The 13,577-nt window shown below is 40.3% G+C and overlaps 2 protein-coding genes across 2 annotated transcripts; both read right to left on the reverse strand.

Moving 5' to 3' along the window:
- Positions 1-309: 309 nt before the first annotated feature.
- On the reverse strand, positions 310-606 carry LOC138414706 (keratin, high sulfur matrix protein, IIIB3). The gene has a single exon (XM_069542433.1). The coding sequence runs from the start codon at positions 604-606 to the stop codon at positions 310-312; it is 297 nt and encodes a 98-aa protein (XP_069398534.1).
- Positions 607-12,402: 11,796 nt separating this feature from the next.
- On the reverse strand, positions 12,403-12,699 carry KRTAP3-1 (keratin associated protein 3-1). Its single transcript, XM_069542434.1, has one exon. The coding sequence runs from the start codon at positions 12,697-12,699 to the stop codon at positions 12,403-12,405; it is 297 nt and encodes a 98-aa protein (XP_069398535.1).
- Between the last annotated feature and the right edge of the window lie 878 nt (positions 12,700-13,577).

A 13,577-nucleotide genomic window follows, 5' to 3' on the forward strand; every position in this document is an offset into this window, starting at 1 on the left:
TCCTCTATGAAAATGCCCAATACAAGAAATGCGACCCAAGAAGCAACATGACCAAGAAAATAGAGTCTGAGGTCTTATAGATTTCACTACTATTTTGATAATAGATGACCTCTATCTATCCAAATGAACCAAAGGGTTACTCAGCCAAATAAGCGTATTTTAAAACATTTTCTTTCCATGAAATGAAAGTTAGGTTTCCATATCTATGCCATCTGATCTACATCACTATCTGATAAACTATTGAAGAAAGTAAATATCAAATAGATAGCTTCTGTGTTATTATCAGGCACTGAGTGAGTCAGCCGTCGGTCAGCAGCAGCTTGGGATGCAGGGCTCACAGCTGGACTGAGTGTAGGTTGTGAGGTTGATGCTTTCCAGGCCTGGGGTGGGCTGGGAAGAGTTGAGCAGGAAGCAGGTGGGCACACAGGGCTGAGGAACGTGGTAAGGTGGGGGGCGGTTGTCACAGCAGGTTGGCTCCAGCAACCAGACTGTGTGTGGGCAGGTGCTAGGCAGGCAGACTCCACATCTGCAGAATTTGTCAGAGGAGCAGATGGTGGTGGCTGGGCTGGTGGGGACGCTGCAGCAGAGGCGGGCACAGCAAGCCATGGTGTTGGAAATCTGGTTTGCTTTCGGTTTCTAGGAAAGAAAGGTGAGGTTTCTAGGATGAAATGTCTCTTCTCACTTTGGGACTCTTATATACTCCTCTCGTTGAGTGTCGGTCCAATCAGAAGACATCCTCTTATTTGCATTTATGCCGCCCTTTTCCACTAAGATTCTCTAATCAGTTTGGTATTTACTTGTCCATTAAGAGTTCCTGAGCTTATTAGGGTAGTCATGTTTTTGACTCATTGACTTGTCATTAGATGATCATTTTTAACTTTACAGGGTTCTGGAATGCCAAATCTTGCATGAATTATGGAGAATGAATCCAAGTGACAATTCAGCTAGTTTCAGAGGCTAAATTATTCTCTTCATTCCCCCCCATAATTTTAAATACTATGCTTAACACGATATGATTTTTAACGAATAATTTCAGAATATGCAGTTTGATTAACTGGATCAAGACATAGCTCCTTACAGGTGAATGTTGCATGTGACTATATGCATATATACATCACAGATATATTTGCCTTATTTATTGATGGTAAAATTCAGTTTCTATTGAGCAAGCAAGGTGACAGCCAGAATAGACTAAGATGAAGCCCTTTTCATTATTTTTAATAAAGCTATAGTCAGTTTCCAAAGATTGTATTACTCTATGGACTTGTTTAGGCTTCCCTGGTGGCTCAGACGGTAAAGCGTCTGCCTACAATGCCAGAGACCCAGGTTTGATCCCTAGGTCGGGAAGATCCTCTGGAGCAAGAAGCAACCCACTCCAGTACTCTTGCCTGGAAAATCCCATGGACGGAGGAGCCTGGTAGGCTCCAGTCTATGGGGTCGCAAAGAGTCGGACACGACTGAGAGACTTCACTTCATGGACTTGTTTGAAAAACAGTTTCAGCGCACCAGCCCCAAGCATCCAGTATCATGCATCGAACCTGGACTGGCGACTTGTTTCATATATGATATTATACATGTTTCAATGCCATTCCCCCAAATCATCCCCCCCTCGCCCTCTCCCACAGAGTCCAAAAGACTGTTCTATACATCTGTGTCTCTTTTGCTGTCTCGCATACAGGGTTATCATTGCCATCTTTCTAAATTCCAGAGGGATGGTACGGGGAGGGAGGAGGGAGGGGTGTTCAGGATGGGGAACACATGTATACCTGTGGCGGATTCATGTTGATGTATGGCAAAACCAATACATATTATAAAGTAATTAACCTCCAATTAAAATAAATAAATTTATATTAAAGAAAGAACAACAGAAAAAAAAAAAAACCAGTTTCCATTCTCAAAGTTGTACCAGTGTTGTAGTGAGTCAAAGTCTGAATCCACTGGAAAAGATTCACCCAGGGCTGTTTTTTTATTATTGTTAAATATACCACTATAAGAAAATCACCTCAGTCTTCATTTATTTTCACAGGAATTATGTACTTTAAAATGAGATGCAGGAAAGAAGATATCATAAGAGTCACAAAATCACGGTGGGTTCTTGAAGGGGATTTGATCCAATGTGGTTTAACACCATGGCCTTCATAGAAATCATTGTTTTCACTGGCTTACTTCCTTACTTTGTTTTCCTACAATCTAATCTTTCTTTGAGGAATACCTTGCACACATTCTTTGCCTCAATTCACCTTGGATTGCCTTACTGTAAGTTGGCAGATCAGGAAGTTGAACCAAGTAGTCTCCAATGTGTAATATCCTATGATTCTAACATTTCTACATACATCCCCCATGATCAGCACAAAATTATTCAGAAAGTAGAATCTAAAGTACATAATGTTAAATAGCAAATGTACAGAATCTGTTGTCTAAATTACACATTTGTTGAATAAACACAATATACAGAATCTGTTGTCTCTGAGGAGACATTAGGGAAGACCAACCTAGCCTGCCTAAAAGAGAAAGAAGTTGGCTAAAATAAAATCAGTGGGAAATACTAAGTGTCACTGGTTAGTAAACCATATATTTTGAGAACAAACCATATATGTTTGTGAAGTTGGTTTGATTTTGGCTTAAATATTGATGTTTATCATAAAACACATCAAATAGAAATGAAGGTTGGAGTCTCCTAGGTACTTTATGACAATATTTTTTCTTTTGTCCTTCCTCCATTTGCTGCTTCTCAAATCCTACTTGTCCCCCAAACTCCAGCTTGAATATCCTTCATAAAGAAATTTTAGGTGGTTCTTCTAGATGTTTTCATTCTCTGCTCTTACATTTTATTCTACTGTATATTGCAGTTTCTCATCTGTATTTGTCTTCCTTACTCCGAAGGTAACTCTTCGAAAGTAGGAATTGTGTCTTAATCTTCTTTGTCTCTGTCAAGCACTTAGGACAATGCCTGGAACACAAGCATTTAATAAATGTCTACTGAACTGCATTAAATAACAGATGAGAATGAAAAGCTGTATGTATCTATTTTTAGAATAGCCTCTAATAATAATATAAAATATTACATAATCAGAGTGCCATTTTATTTGTGAAGGGCTTTACAGTTGTCTGTTTTGATTTACATTCAAAAACTGTTCTGTTTTACATTCAAAGCTTCACCTAAACTAAACAATGAAAAAAAAATGTGGCTCAGCTCAGTGTTTGGGGTCTCTTCTGCAAGTTTGTTGATCTCTAATTGCCAGTTTCTTAGCCTCTTTAGGGATGTAAGTGAGTTACTTACAGAGGCAGGGAAAAAATTAAAATTAAAAATAGATACTGACCTTGGAATTTAAAGTGATTCTAAACTTAGAGTTTAATATAATATCTTTTATTATCCAGGCAGTTTTCTTCACATATTTACCTATCCCTGTGCGACCTCTTTTTGGCTATGAGATTTATGTTGATTTCATCAGAAAGTGTAATTCTGCTGGACATATTTATGGGTTCATGATGCATACATGTGTCAAGAGTCGGGTTATTATGGCATTAGACATTGAGACAGCCCATGGTTTGGGAAAGAGTGGTGTTTATTTAAATTAAGGAGGCCCATGATAGCATTTTTTCCACTTCTGATTGGAAATCATTGTTCAAAACGTAGAACACTTCTGCAAAGCTGAGCAGCTCCTGATGACAGTTGCAGTCCCTTAGGGCAACGCGGGCAAAGCTCATTGAGATTGTCTTTGGCTAGTAGGATTTTGCTTCACCCTCACAGGGCTGGACGCAGGTTGTGACAGAGATTCCGCTCAGGTTTGGAGTAGGGTGGCAGCGGTTGAGCAGCCAACAGGTTGGCACGTAGGAGTCGGGCACGCAGGAGTCAGGCACACAGCAGGGTGGGTGGCAGGTATCACAGCAGGTGGGCTGAAGGAGCCTGATCTCGTGTGGGCAGGTGCTGGGCAGGCAGGCTCCACACTGACAGCGTACATCCGAGGAGCAGATGGTGGTGGGGGGCCCGGTGGGCACGCTGTAGCATCCCTGGAGACGAGACTCACAGCAAGACATAGAGACAAAGGATCAGGCAGATGTTTGTTGCAAAGGAAGCTGATCTACTAAGTCCTCGGTGAGTCTTTTATAGCGATCCAGCTCAGGGAACGTGGCTCCCTTCCATCAGAATGCTTCCTGTTGTTGTTTGTCTAATCCCCTACAAATAAGTCACTAACTTATTTATCTGCCACAGGACGAGCACTCCTTCAGTTTTATTTGGTTGTTGCTACACTTGAACTTGCTTCCTACTGTAGTTTCAAAGTGGTGTTGATATAGGTTCCCTACGTACTTAACCATGGTAAATACATCAGTATTTACTCTGACTTTCCTCTTTTTTTACCAACCAGAACGTGTTCTTACAAATGATCACTCCTGGGTGTGAAGAGTTAGAAGTGACTTCTCTTAGAAGTAAGAAATGATCCCTCTCAAAAGATATGCCCTGGGCTTCCCAGGTGGTGCTAGTGGTAAAGAACCCACCTGCGAATGCAGGCAACATAAAGAGACGCAGGTTCAGTCTCTAGGTTGGGAAGATCCCCTGGAGGAGGGCACAGCAACCCACTCCAGTACTCTTGCCTGTAGAATCGCATGGCCAGAGGAGCCAGGCAGGCTACAGTCCATGGGGTCGAAAAGATCGGACATGACTGAGCGACTTAGGACACAGCACACAGCAGGGATATATTTGGGAAGTCAAAATCCGTGGGATTTTTTTCCCCTCAGCAGATTCACCTTGCTATCTTTTCATGGATTTGAGACAATAAACAAATATCGAGTATAGGTAACATGATTTTGATTAGAGAGTTCAGAGCCTGCTAGATGATTTTCTATTGTTTCACTGTATTATCTATATGTGCAATTATGCATAAATATAAATAAACTCTCAGTTTTAGAAAGGATGCCATTTTTTCAGCCGGAAGTCAGAGCATATTAAAATATAGGTTTGTGAGTCTATATGTGGCCTGAAAAATAAATTTGGCTTTCTTTGCAAAGCAGCATGAAAAGTTCTTTTTAAATTTTTTTTAAGGAAAGCTAAACTGTGAACCTGTTCATTCCATTTTCCAAAACTGCTGCCTAAGCTGATAATCACTGTCTATCAGACAGGAACCTTTAAAAATTCCCTTCCATTTTATTTCAGTTATGGTGTTAACAAGTCATAGCTAAAGCTAGTATGTGACTAGAGTAAAGGAGACAGATCAGCAAAACCATTTGTTATAAGTCAAGTAGTTATTGATTCTCTAACATATTCTGAAGAGTCTGGTAGAGATTAAAAAAAAAAATAGAAGACATGGTGCCTGCCCACAAGGAGTATGTGGGTCTGATGGAAAGGCTAGAAATTCCTTTGCAAATGGTTCAAACAACATAATTTAGTACATGACAGTGAAATGAAAGAGATTCAGGGGTACTTTTGAATCATGACTAGCACTTACATGCTATGAGGCCTAGATCAAGTTATTAGACTTTTTGGGCTTTAGTTTTCTCAACTACAAATTTGGGGAAAATAGAATCACCTGTTATAGTCTTATTAGTAGTATTAGTATTAAAGACCAAGTGAGAATTAATCAGGCAAATCATTCATCACTGTGCTTATTAGATAAGTCTAATAAATAGCAGTTTCTCCTCCAGGGACTGTGAGAACTCCCACAAGATGAAATGTGATGAAAAAGGGATGAAATGACCAGAAGTCTTCATGGACGATTTGGAATAAGTTGTTTTGATGAGGAACACTTAGAAAAGAGGTAAGTGCTTTTGGGGCAAGGAAAACAGTGAGTTCTGTGATGCTGTTCTGCCCCTACTCTCTGCATGGTCCCAGCAGAACTGGTCATGCCATCCTTTTTACCTCTATTGTATCCTATATCCACCCAAAACACTTCGTTACATTGTTTTTGTACACATGTTGGTTCCCTTTACTAGGATGTAATCTCCTTTAAAGCAGGAACTATGTCTCACTTTTCCTGGTTTCTTTGTTACCTAGCATAGAACCTGAATCACCAGATGGAATCTGGTGCCTGGAACACATGGAATAAACATTTAAGGAAGTTTGGAAAATAATCATAACTGGCATTTATGAAGGCTTCTGTATTAAGTGTGGTCAGGAAAACAAGCAAACAGGAACATCTTCACGCAGTAGGTATTTCAACAGAGAGAGTCTGAAGATAGGGAACTGGTTTACATAGGTATGGGAGGACTGAGAAAGAAAAAAAACACACACAGGTAATGAACACAAGAAGCAGCTATAAGCTAGAGAGCTGGGAATGAAGAGAAGACGCTGAGGATGAGTGGACCTAGGAGCTTGGAAGAGTAGTCCTGTGGGGCTGGGCTCAGGCCCCAGGTGTGCCCCGCTCCTGCTCTTAACTCAGAAGCTCAGAGGAGAGGTCCTGTGGGGCCAGGGCTTGGATCTCTGTGGAAAGGAGATGGTGGGAGGAGGTCACGCCCTTGCTGACTCTGGTTTTTCTGAAGAAGTTAAACAATGTATATATATATTTGAAGATTAAAGAAGCTAGGAGAACCTGCTGCTGCTGCCAAATGTGAGACTATTGCTGGGGCAACAAGACCTTTCTTTCCTCCTCTCATCTTGCAGACTCGGTTTGGAGCCCCCCCAAAATAAAGTCTGACACTGTTTCCACTGTTTCCCCATCTATTTCCCATGAAGTGATGGGACCAGATGCCATGATCTCCATTTTCTGAACTGACAGTCAGTATACAGTTTTCTAAGGGCTGGATGTGTTTTAATAAACTTAATTTTCACTACAGTTTTAAGATTTATATACTTTTTTAGAATTAGCTTTTTATTTTTGAATAATTTTAGATTTGCAGAAAGGTAATCGGAGAAGGCAATGGCACCCCACTCCAGTACTCTTGCCTGGAAAATCCCATGGACAGAGGAGCCTGGTAGGCTGCAGTCCATGGGGTCTTGAAGAGTTGGGCATGACTGAGCGACTTCTCTTTCACTTTTCACTTTCATGCACTGGAGAAGGAAATGGCAACCCACTCCAGTGTTCTTGCCTGGAGAATCCCAGGGACGGGGGAGCCTGGTGGGCTGCCATCTATGGGGTCGCACAGAGTCGGACACGACTGAAGGGACTTAGCAGCAGCAGCAAAGATAGTACTGCATTCCTATCTATTTCTCACTCAAGTTCCCTTTAATGATTACATTTTATGATACCATTGTGCATTTGTCAAAATTAAGGTACATCACTATTAATTAAACTTCAGACATTAGTCACCTGTTGCTAGTTTTTCCACTAATGTCCTTTGTTCCTGAATCTAGTCTGAGACACCACATTACATTTAGTCATCGTGTCTCCTTGATTTCCTCTGGTTTGTGATAATTTCTCAGTCTTTTCTGGGTTTTCATGATCTGGGTAGGTTTGTGGTGTACTGGTCAGATATTTTTTCAGGGTACTTACTGGTTTTAATCTTAGCATCTGAGAAACCAGAGGCATAGGGAAATTAAATGGCATGGCCAAGCACCCAAAACTAGTAAGTGATAGAGTCTGTGCTGTGCTTAGTTGTGTCTGGCTCTTTGTGACCCCACGGACTTTCCGCCAGGCTCCTCTGCCCATGGGGATTCTCCAGGCAAGAATACTGGAGTGGGTTGCCATGCCCTCCTCCAGGGGATCTTCCCAACCTAGGGATCAAACCCAGGTCTCCTGCGTTGCAGTCGGATTCTTTACCATCTGAGCCATCAAGGAAGCCCAAGAGGTACCATTTAGAGCAAGACAGTCTGGTTTCAGAGACCTTTCTCTTGACCCCTGAATAGGGGGAATTGCTCCGACTAGAGTACAGGATTCATGTTGCCCAAGACAAGTACCAAGTAGTGTTTGATGAAGATGGTTGTACCAGATTATTGAGGGTCTTGGAGTCACACTGAAGAATTTAGACTTGATTCGTTAAGAAACAAAAATCTTGTCATCAAAGAGTTATGAGTAACTCAATTCGGCCAATATTTATAGAGAAATAGAAATCTATTCTGAGAGAAGTATAGTTTGTGTGGAGGAAGAGGCATGGGATACTTGACTCAAGGTCAGCGAGGAGACTGGCTGTGATCATAAGTGTGGTGATCAGAGTCTAAGTTAGGCTACAGTCCATCCATAAAGACAGAAACAAAGACCTGGAGGCCAGATCTTTGAAAGAAAATGAAATTATTTGATTTTCTATTCTATTATCAAGGGTAAACTATCTTTAAGGGGAGTTTGTTTTATCTTAAACTAAGTCACTGAAACTCACCAGAAAATTGAAATCTGAGTTGCCAAACATTCTACATTTTAATGCAAGGTTAATGAACCAGTCTGTATTTTTCCTGTGCTGATGTTGCTCATTGGTATTTAAAGTCTGACTTAAAGAAACATGATTTGTTTTCACCTTTGAAACATAAGCAGTTTTTCCTAGACTCATTGTGTATACTCATTTTATCTTAAGCTATAACAACCGCAGAGAAAGCTGTTGCCATATACAACTAAGTAGACAATCTAGAAGCATGTGTTGTCAAGTAGAGCATGTATTGCCAAGTAGCATGTACTTTCTCCTGGATAAATAGAGCTGTGTGTGGTCGTGTTTCTCTTGGGCATGTTGCTGTCTGCAGAGGAGGCAGATGCTTTGGTATAGTAGAAAGAGGAAGGACTCTGAATTCAGATAGCTCTTCTGTCGCTATTTATTTAACTTTTGCAAGTAATTTCTCCATCTCAGCTTTCTCACCTATAGAGTCGGAAGAATAACAGTAGCTGCCTGTTAGTTTTTTTTGTTAGGGATAAATGAGATAAGGCACATATTAGAGTGTGCAGGATATACTCACCAAAGATTAGCCATTATGACTGAAGGAGGTAAAAGTAATACAGTAAGATAGGGTTGATTAGCAGCATGGAGTATCTGTTACTTAAAATGTTTCTAGATAACCTAGAATCACAGAATGTTCAAGCTGAAAGTGATTTTAGCACTTGGTCAACCAACCCATTTTACTGATGGAGGACCTGAGACCCAAAGAGTTTAAGTGACTTGATCAGGGTTACAGAAGCAGCCTGAGGCAGAGCCAGAACTGGAACACATATCACCTGATTTACATTTGGGGCTTTTTAGCTAGCCAAGGGCCCTTGAATGACTAAAGGCCCATAGTGGTAATAAAAGGACTCTGAGAGTTATTTTTGACATTAAAAATAAAACCTAAATATTTATCCCTTATAAGCATGTATGAAAACATCAAACTCCTTTGTTTTTGGCTGAAAAAGAGGTGGGTTGGCATAGTGCCAATGGTTATCCTGTAGTAAAGCCTAAAATTCAGAACATATTACAAAGCAACAGTAATCAAAACAGTATGGTACTGGTAGAAAAACAGGCACATAGGTCAATGGAATGGACTAGAGAGCCCAGAAACAAATCCACACATTTATGGTCAATTAATCTATAACAAAGGAGGCAAGAATCCACAGTGGAGAAAAGACAGTCTCTTCAATAAATGGTGCAAAGAAAGCTGGACAGGTGACATTATTAGCAGAACATTCTCCAACACTGTATTTAAAAAAAATAAACTCAAAGTGGATTAGAGACCTAAATGAAAGACCAGAAAACATAAAACTTCTGGCAAAGATCTGCAGAAAAGGGAACCCTTGTTCAATATTGTTGGGAATGTAAATTGATGCAGCCACTCAGGAAAACAATATGAAGGTTCCCCCCAAAAAACCAAAACTAGAACTACCATATAACCCACCAATTCTACTCCTGGATATATAGCCAAAGAAAACGAAAACATTAATTTGAAAAACAATGCACCACAATGTTCATAGGGGCATTATTTACAATAGCCAAGATATGGAAGAAACTTAGTGTCCATCAACAGATGAATGGGTAAAGAAGATATGGTATATACGGAAACAATGAAATACTACTCAAGCATAAAAAAGAATGAAAAATTTGCCATTTGCAACAACACAGATGGACTTGGAGTGTAATATACTTAATGAAATAACTCAGAGAATGGCAAATACTGTTTGATATTACTTACATGTGGAATCTAAAAAATAAACTGGTGGATATAACAAAAAAAGAAACAGATACACAGATAAGGAGAACAAGCTAGTGGTCACCAATGAGAGGGAAGTGGAAAGGAAAAAGATAGGGCAGGGGACTGAGGTACAAACTACTCTGTATAAAATAAATGAGCTTATTGTTGTTCAGTTGCTAAGCTGAGTTTGACTCTTTGGGACCCCATGGACTACAGCACACCAGGCTTCCCTGTCCTTCACTGTCTCCCAGAGTTTGCTCAGATTCATGTCCATTAGGTCAGTGATGATATCTAACCATCTCATCCTCTGCCACCTCTTTCTCCTTTAGCTCTCCGTCTTTCCCAGCATAAGGATCTTTTCCAATGAGTCTGCTCTTCATAACAGGTGGCCAAAGTTTTGGAGATTCATTGCCTGTCTTTCCAATGAATATGCAGTGTTGATTTTCTTTAGGATTGACTGGTTTGATCTCCTTGCAGTCCAAGGGACTCTCAAGAGTCTTCTCCAGCACCATCATTTGAAAGCATCAATTCTTCAGCACTCAGCCTTCTTTATGTTCAACTCTCAAATCTGTACATGACTATTGGAAAAACCATAGCTTTGACTATGCAAATAAATCTTTGTCAGCAAAGTGATGTCTGTGCTTTTTAATATGCTGTCTGGTTTTATCATAGCTTTCTTTCCAAAAAGCGAATGTCTTTGAATTTCATGGCTATAGTTACTGTCAGAAGTGGTTTTGGAGCCCAAGAAAATAACACCTGTCATTGCTGACACTTTTTCTCCTTCTGTTTGACCTAAAGTGATGGGACTGGATGCCATGATCTTAGTTTCTCGAGTGTTGAGTTTTAAGCCAGTTTTTTTCACTCCTCTCTTTTACCCTCAACAAGAGGCTCTTTAGTTCCTCTTCATTTTCGGTCATTAGAGTGGTATCATTTGCATATCTGAGGTTGTTGATATTTCTCCAGGCAATTGATTCCAGCTTGTAATTCATCCAATCTGGCATTTCCCATGATGTACTATGCATAGAAGTTAAATAAACAGGGCAACAATATACAGCCTTGTCGTACTCCTTTCCCAATTTTAAACCAGTCAGTTGTCCATGTAAGTCTCTAACGTTGCTTCTTGGCCCATGTATAGGTTTCTCAGGAGATAGGTAAGGTGATCTGGTATTCCCATCTCTTTAAGAATGTTCCACAGTTTGTTGTGATCCACATAGTCAAAGGCTTTTGTGTAGTCAATGAAGCAAAAGTGGGTGATTTTCTGGAATTCTCTTGCTTTCTCTGTGATCCAAAAAAATGTTGGCAATTTGATCTCTGGTTCTTTTGCCTTTTCTAAGCCAAACTTGTACATCTGGAAGTTCTTGGTTCAAACACTATTGAAGCTTAGCTTGAAGAATTTTGAGCATAACCTTACTGGCATGTGAAATGAGCCTAATCTTATGATAGTTTGAACATTCATTGGCATTGCCGTTTTTTGGGATTGGAATGAAAACGGATTTTTTTCCAGTCTTGTGGCCACTGCTGAGTTTTCCAAATATGCTGACATATTGAGTGCAACACTTAAACAGCATCATCTTTTAGGATTTGAAATCGCTCAGCTGCAATTTCATTACCTCTACTAGCTTTGTTTGTAGTAATGCTTCTTAAGGCCCACTTGACTTCACACTCCAGGATGTCTGGCTCTAGCTGAGTGACCACACCTTTGTGGTTATCTGGGTCATTAAGACCTTTTTTTGTGTAGTTCTGTGTACCAAGTACTATGTATAAAATAAATAAGCTACAAGACTATATTGTACAGCACAGGAAATATAGCCAATATTTTATCATAACTAAAAGTGAAGTATAACTTTTAAAAATTGAGTCACTATGTTGCATACTTGAAACTCATATAATATTGCAGAGCAAGCATATCTCAGTTTAAAAAAGGGTGGGAATCCAAAAAATAACCTGTTGAATTTTTTACTTTTCAGCCCATCACAAAGAAGCAGTATCTAATTTTTCAATGATTCCACCATGAGAGCTCTCATTCTGCTGGGGTAAATCTTGGGCAGTATGATGAGTTCAAGTTTAGGTAGGCATTTCACTTTCCCTAAGAAGAAACACATGAACAAATAATCACAAAACCATATTTGCTAGGTAAGAATGAAGTTTATTGTTGAATAGTCAAAATGGTTCATTTCCAAAGAATAGTGATAGAATCTAAAAGACAGGAAGAAGGTCTCCAATTCTATGCAAAAGAAGAAAGAATCAAGAAGTTGGGCAAATGCATGAAAACACTGCCCAGGCTATTGGGATTGATTTAATTTGATGTAGGTAATAGTGAGTGTTGAAGGCCAGATGATGCATTAAGACTTGAGCAGCTCATCACTGAACCCGTGCAAAGATGTGGCTGTTTAACAGCGGGGCTCGCAGACATTTTCACAGCCAGGCTGAATGAAGGTCGTCAGGTTGATCCCGCTCAGTCCAGGAGTGGGGTGGGAAGAGTTGAGCAGAAAGCAAGTTGGCACATAGGTGTCAGGCACATAGCAGGGCACGGGGGAGTTGTCACAGCAAGTGGGCTGGAGGAGGCTGATGTCATGTGGGCAGGTGCTGGGCAGGCAGACTCCACACCGACAGAATTTGTCAGAGGAGCAGATGGTGGTGGCAGGACCAGTGCGGACGCTGCAGCAGCGGGGAGCGCAGCAAGCCATGGTGTCAGGAGCTGGGTTTTGCTGGGTTGATGAGAGAAGTCTTGGTGTCTCGATGCTTCTGTCTTCTCCCCTGGTTCTTATATACCCACCTCCCAGGGCGTCAGCCTATTACCGAGATTTTTCCCCCATGTTTCAGTTTATAGTTATCTCCATAAAAGCAGCTAATTACTTAAGTGTTTATTACTTAAGACATACTCCTCACCTCATAAAAAGGGTTTAGATTGTTTTGTTGTCAAATTAGGGCTCTTTCCATTGGCTGTTTGTCACTGCGTGGACATTTCATTTCAGTCTTCAAAGGAACTGAGTTATTATCTTCTAATCATTGTACATCACTAACAATGACCTGGCATGCTAGGTATCTGCAGATGGTTTTCACATTTTCTTGCCTGCTTTTCAGATGGAGAGAGAGCTAAGCTTTTCAATTGCTGTTCTACCAGAAACCAAACATTCTTTATGATGAATCAGCCCTCTGGCTGAAAAAGTTATACTATTTTAAGATTTCACATGGCTCCAAGAGACTGTGTGAACAGATGGAATCAACAGGGAAAGAGATTCTGGTTCTGTGTTAATGACCACTTTTTTAAAAAAAAATAGAGCTGTAACAAATGATTTGCTCTCCATTCTTTTCATTTGTGTTTTGAATGAAAACTTGTCAGGGGCATGTAGGTGAGTTCAGATCTGCATGAGTGACAGTGATGGAGACTCTTTAAAATTCTATCTGAACATGGTATGAATTAATATTATTTATGCCCCCCAAACTAAACATATTGGGCCATTTAGAGGCTGAATGGTGCAGTAGTTCCTAAAATGAGTTTCATGAACTCTTGTTTCAAAGAACATTAAAGGGTCCTCTGGTAAATAAGTTTGGGAAATACTGA

The sequence above is a fragment of the Ovis canadensis genome, chromosome 11 (genome assembly GCF_042477335.2).
Source record: "Ovis canadensis isolate MfBH-ARS-UI-01 breed Bighorn chromosome 11, ARS-UI_OviCan_v2, whole genome shotgun sequence".
NCBI lineage: Eukaryota > Metazoa > Chordata > Mammalia > Artiodactyla > Bovidae > Ovis > Ovis canadensis.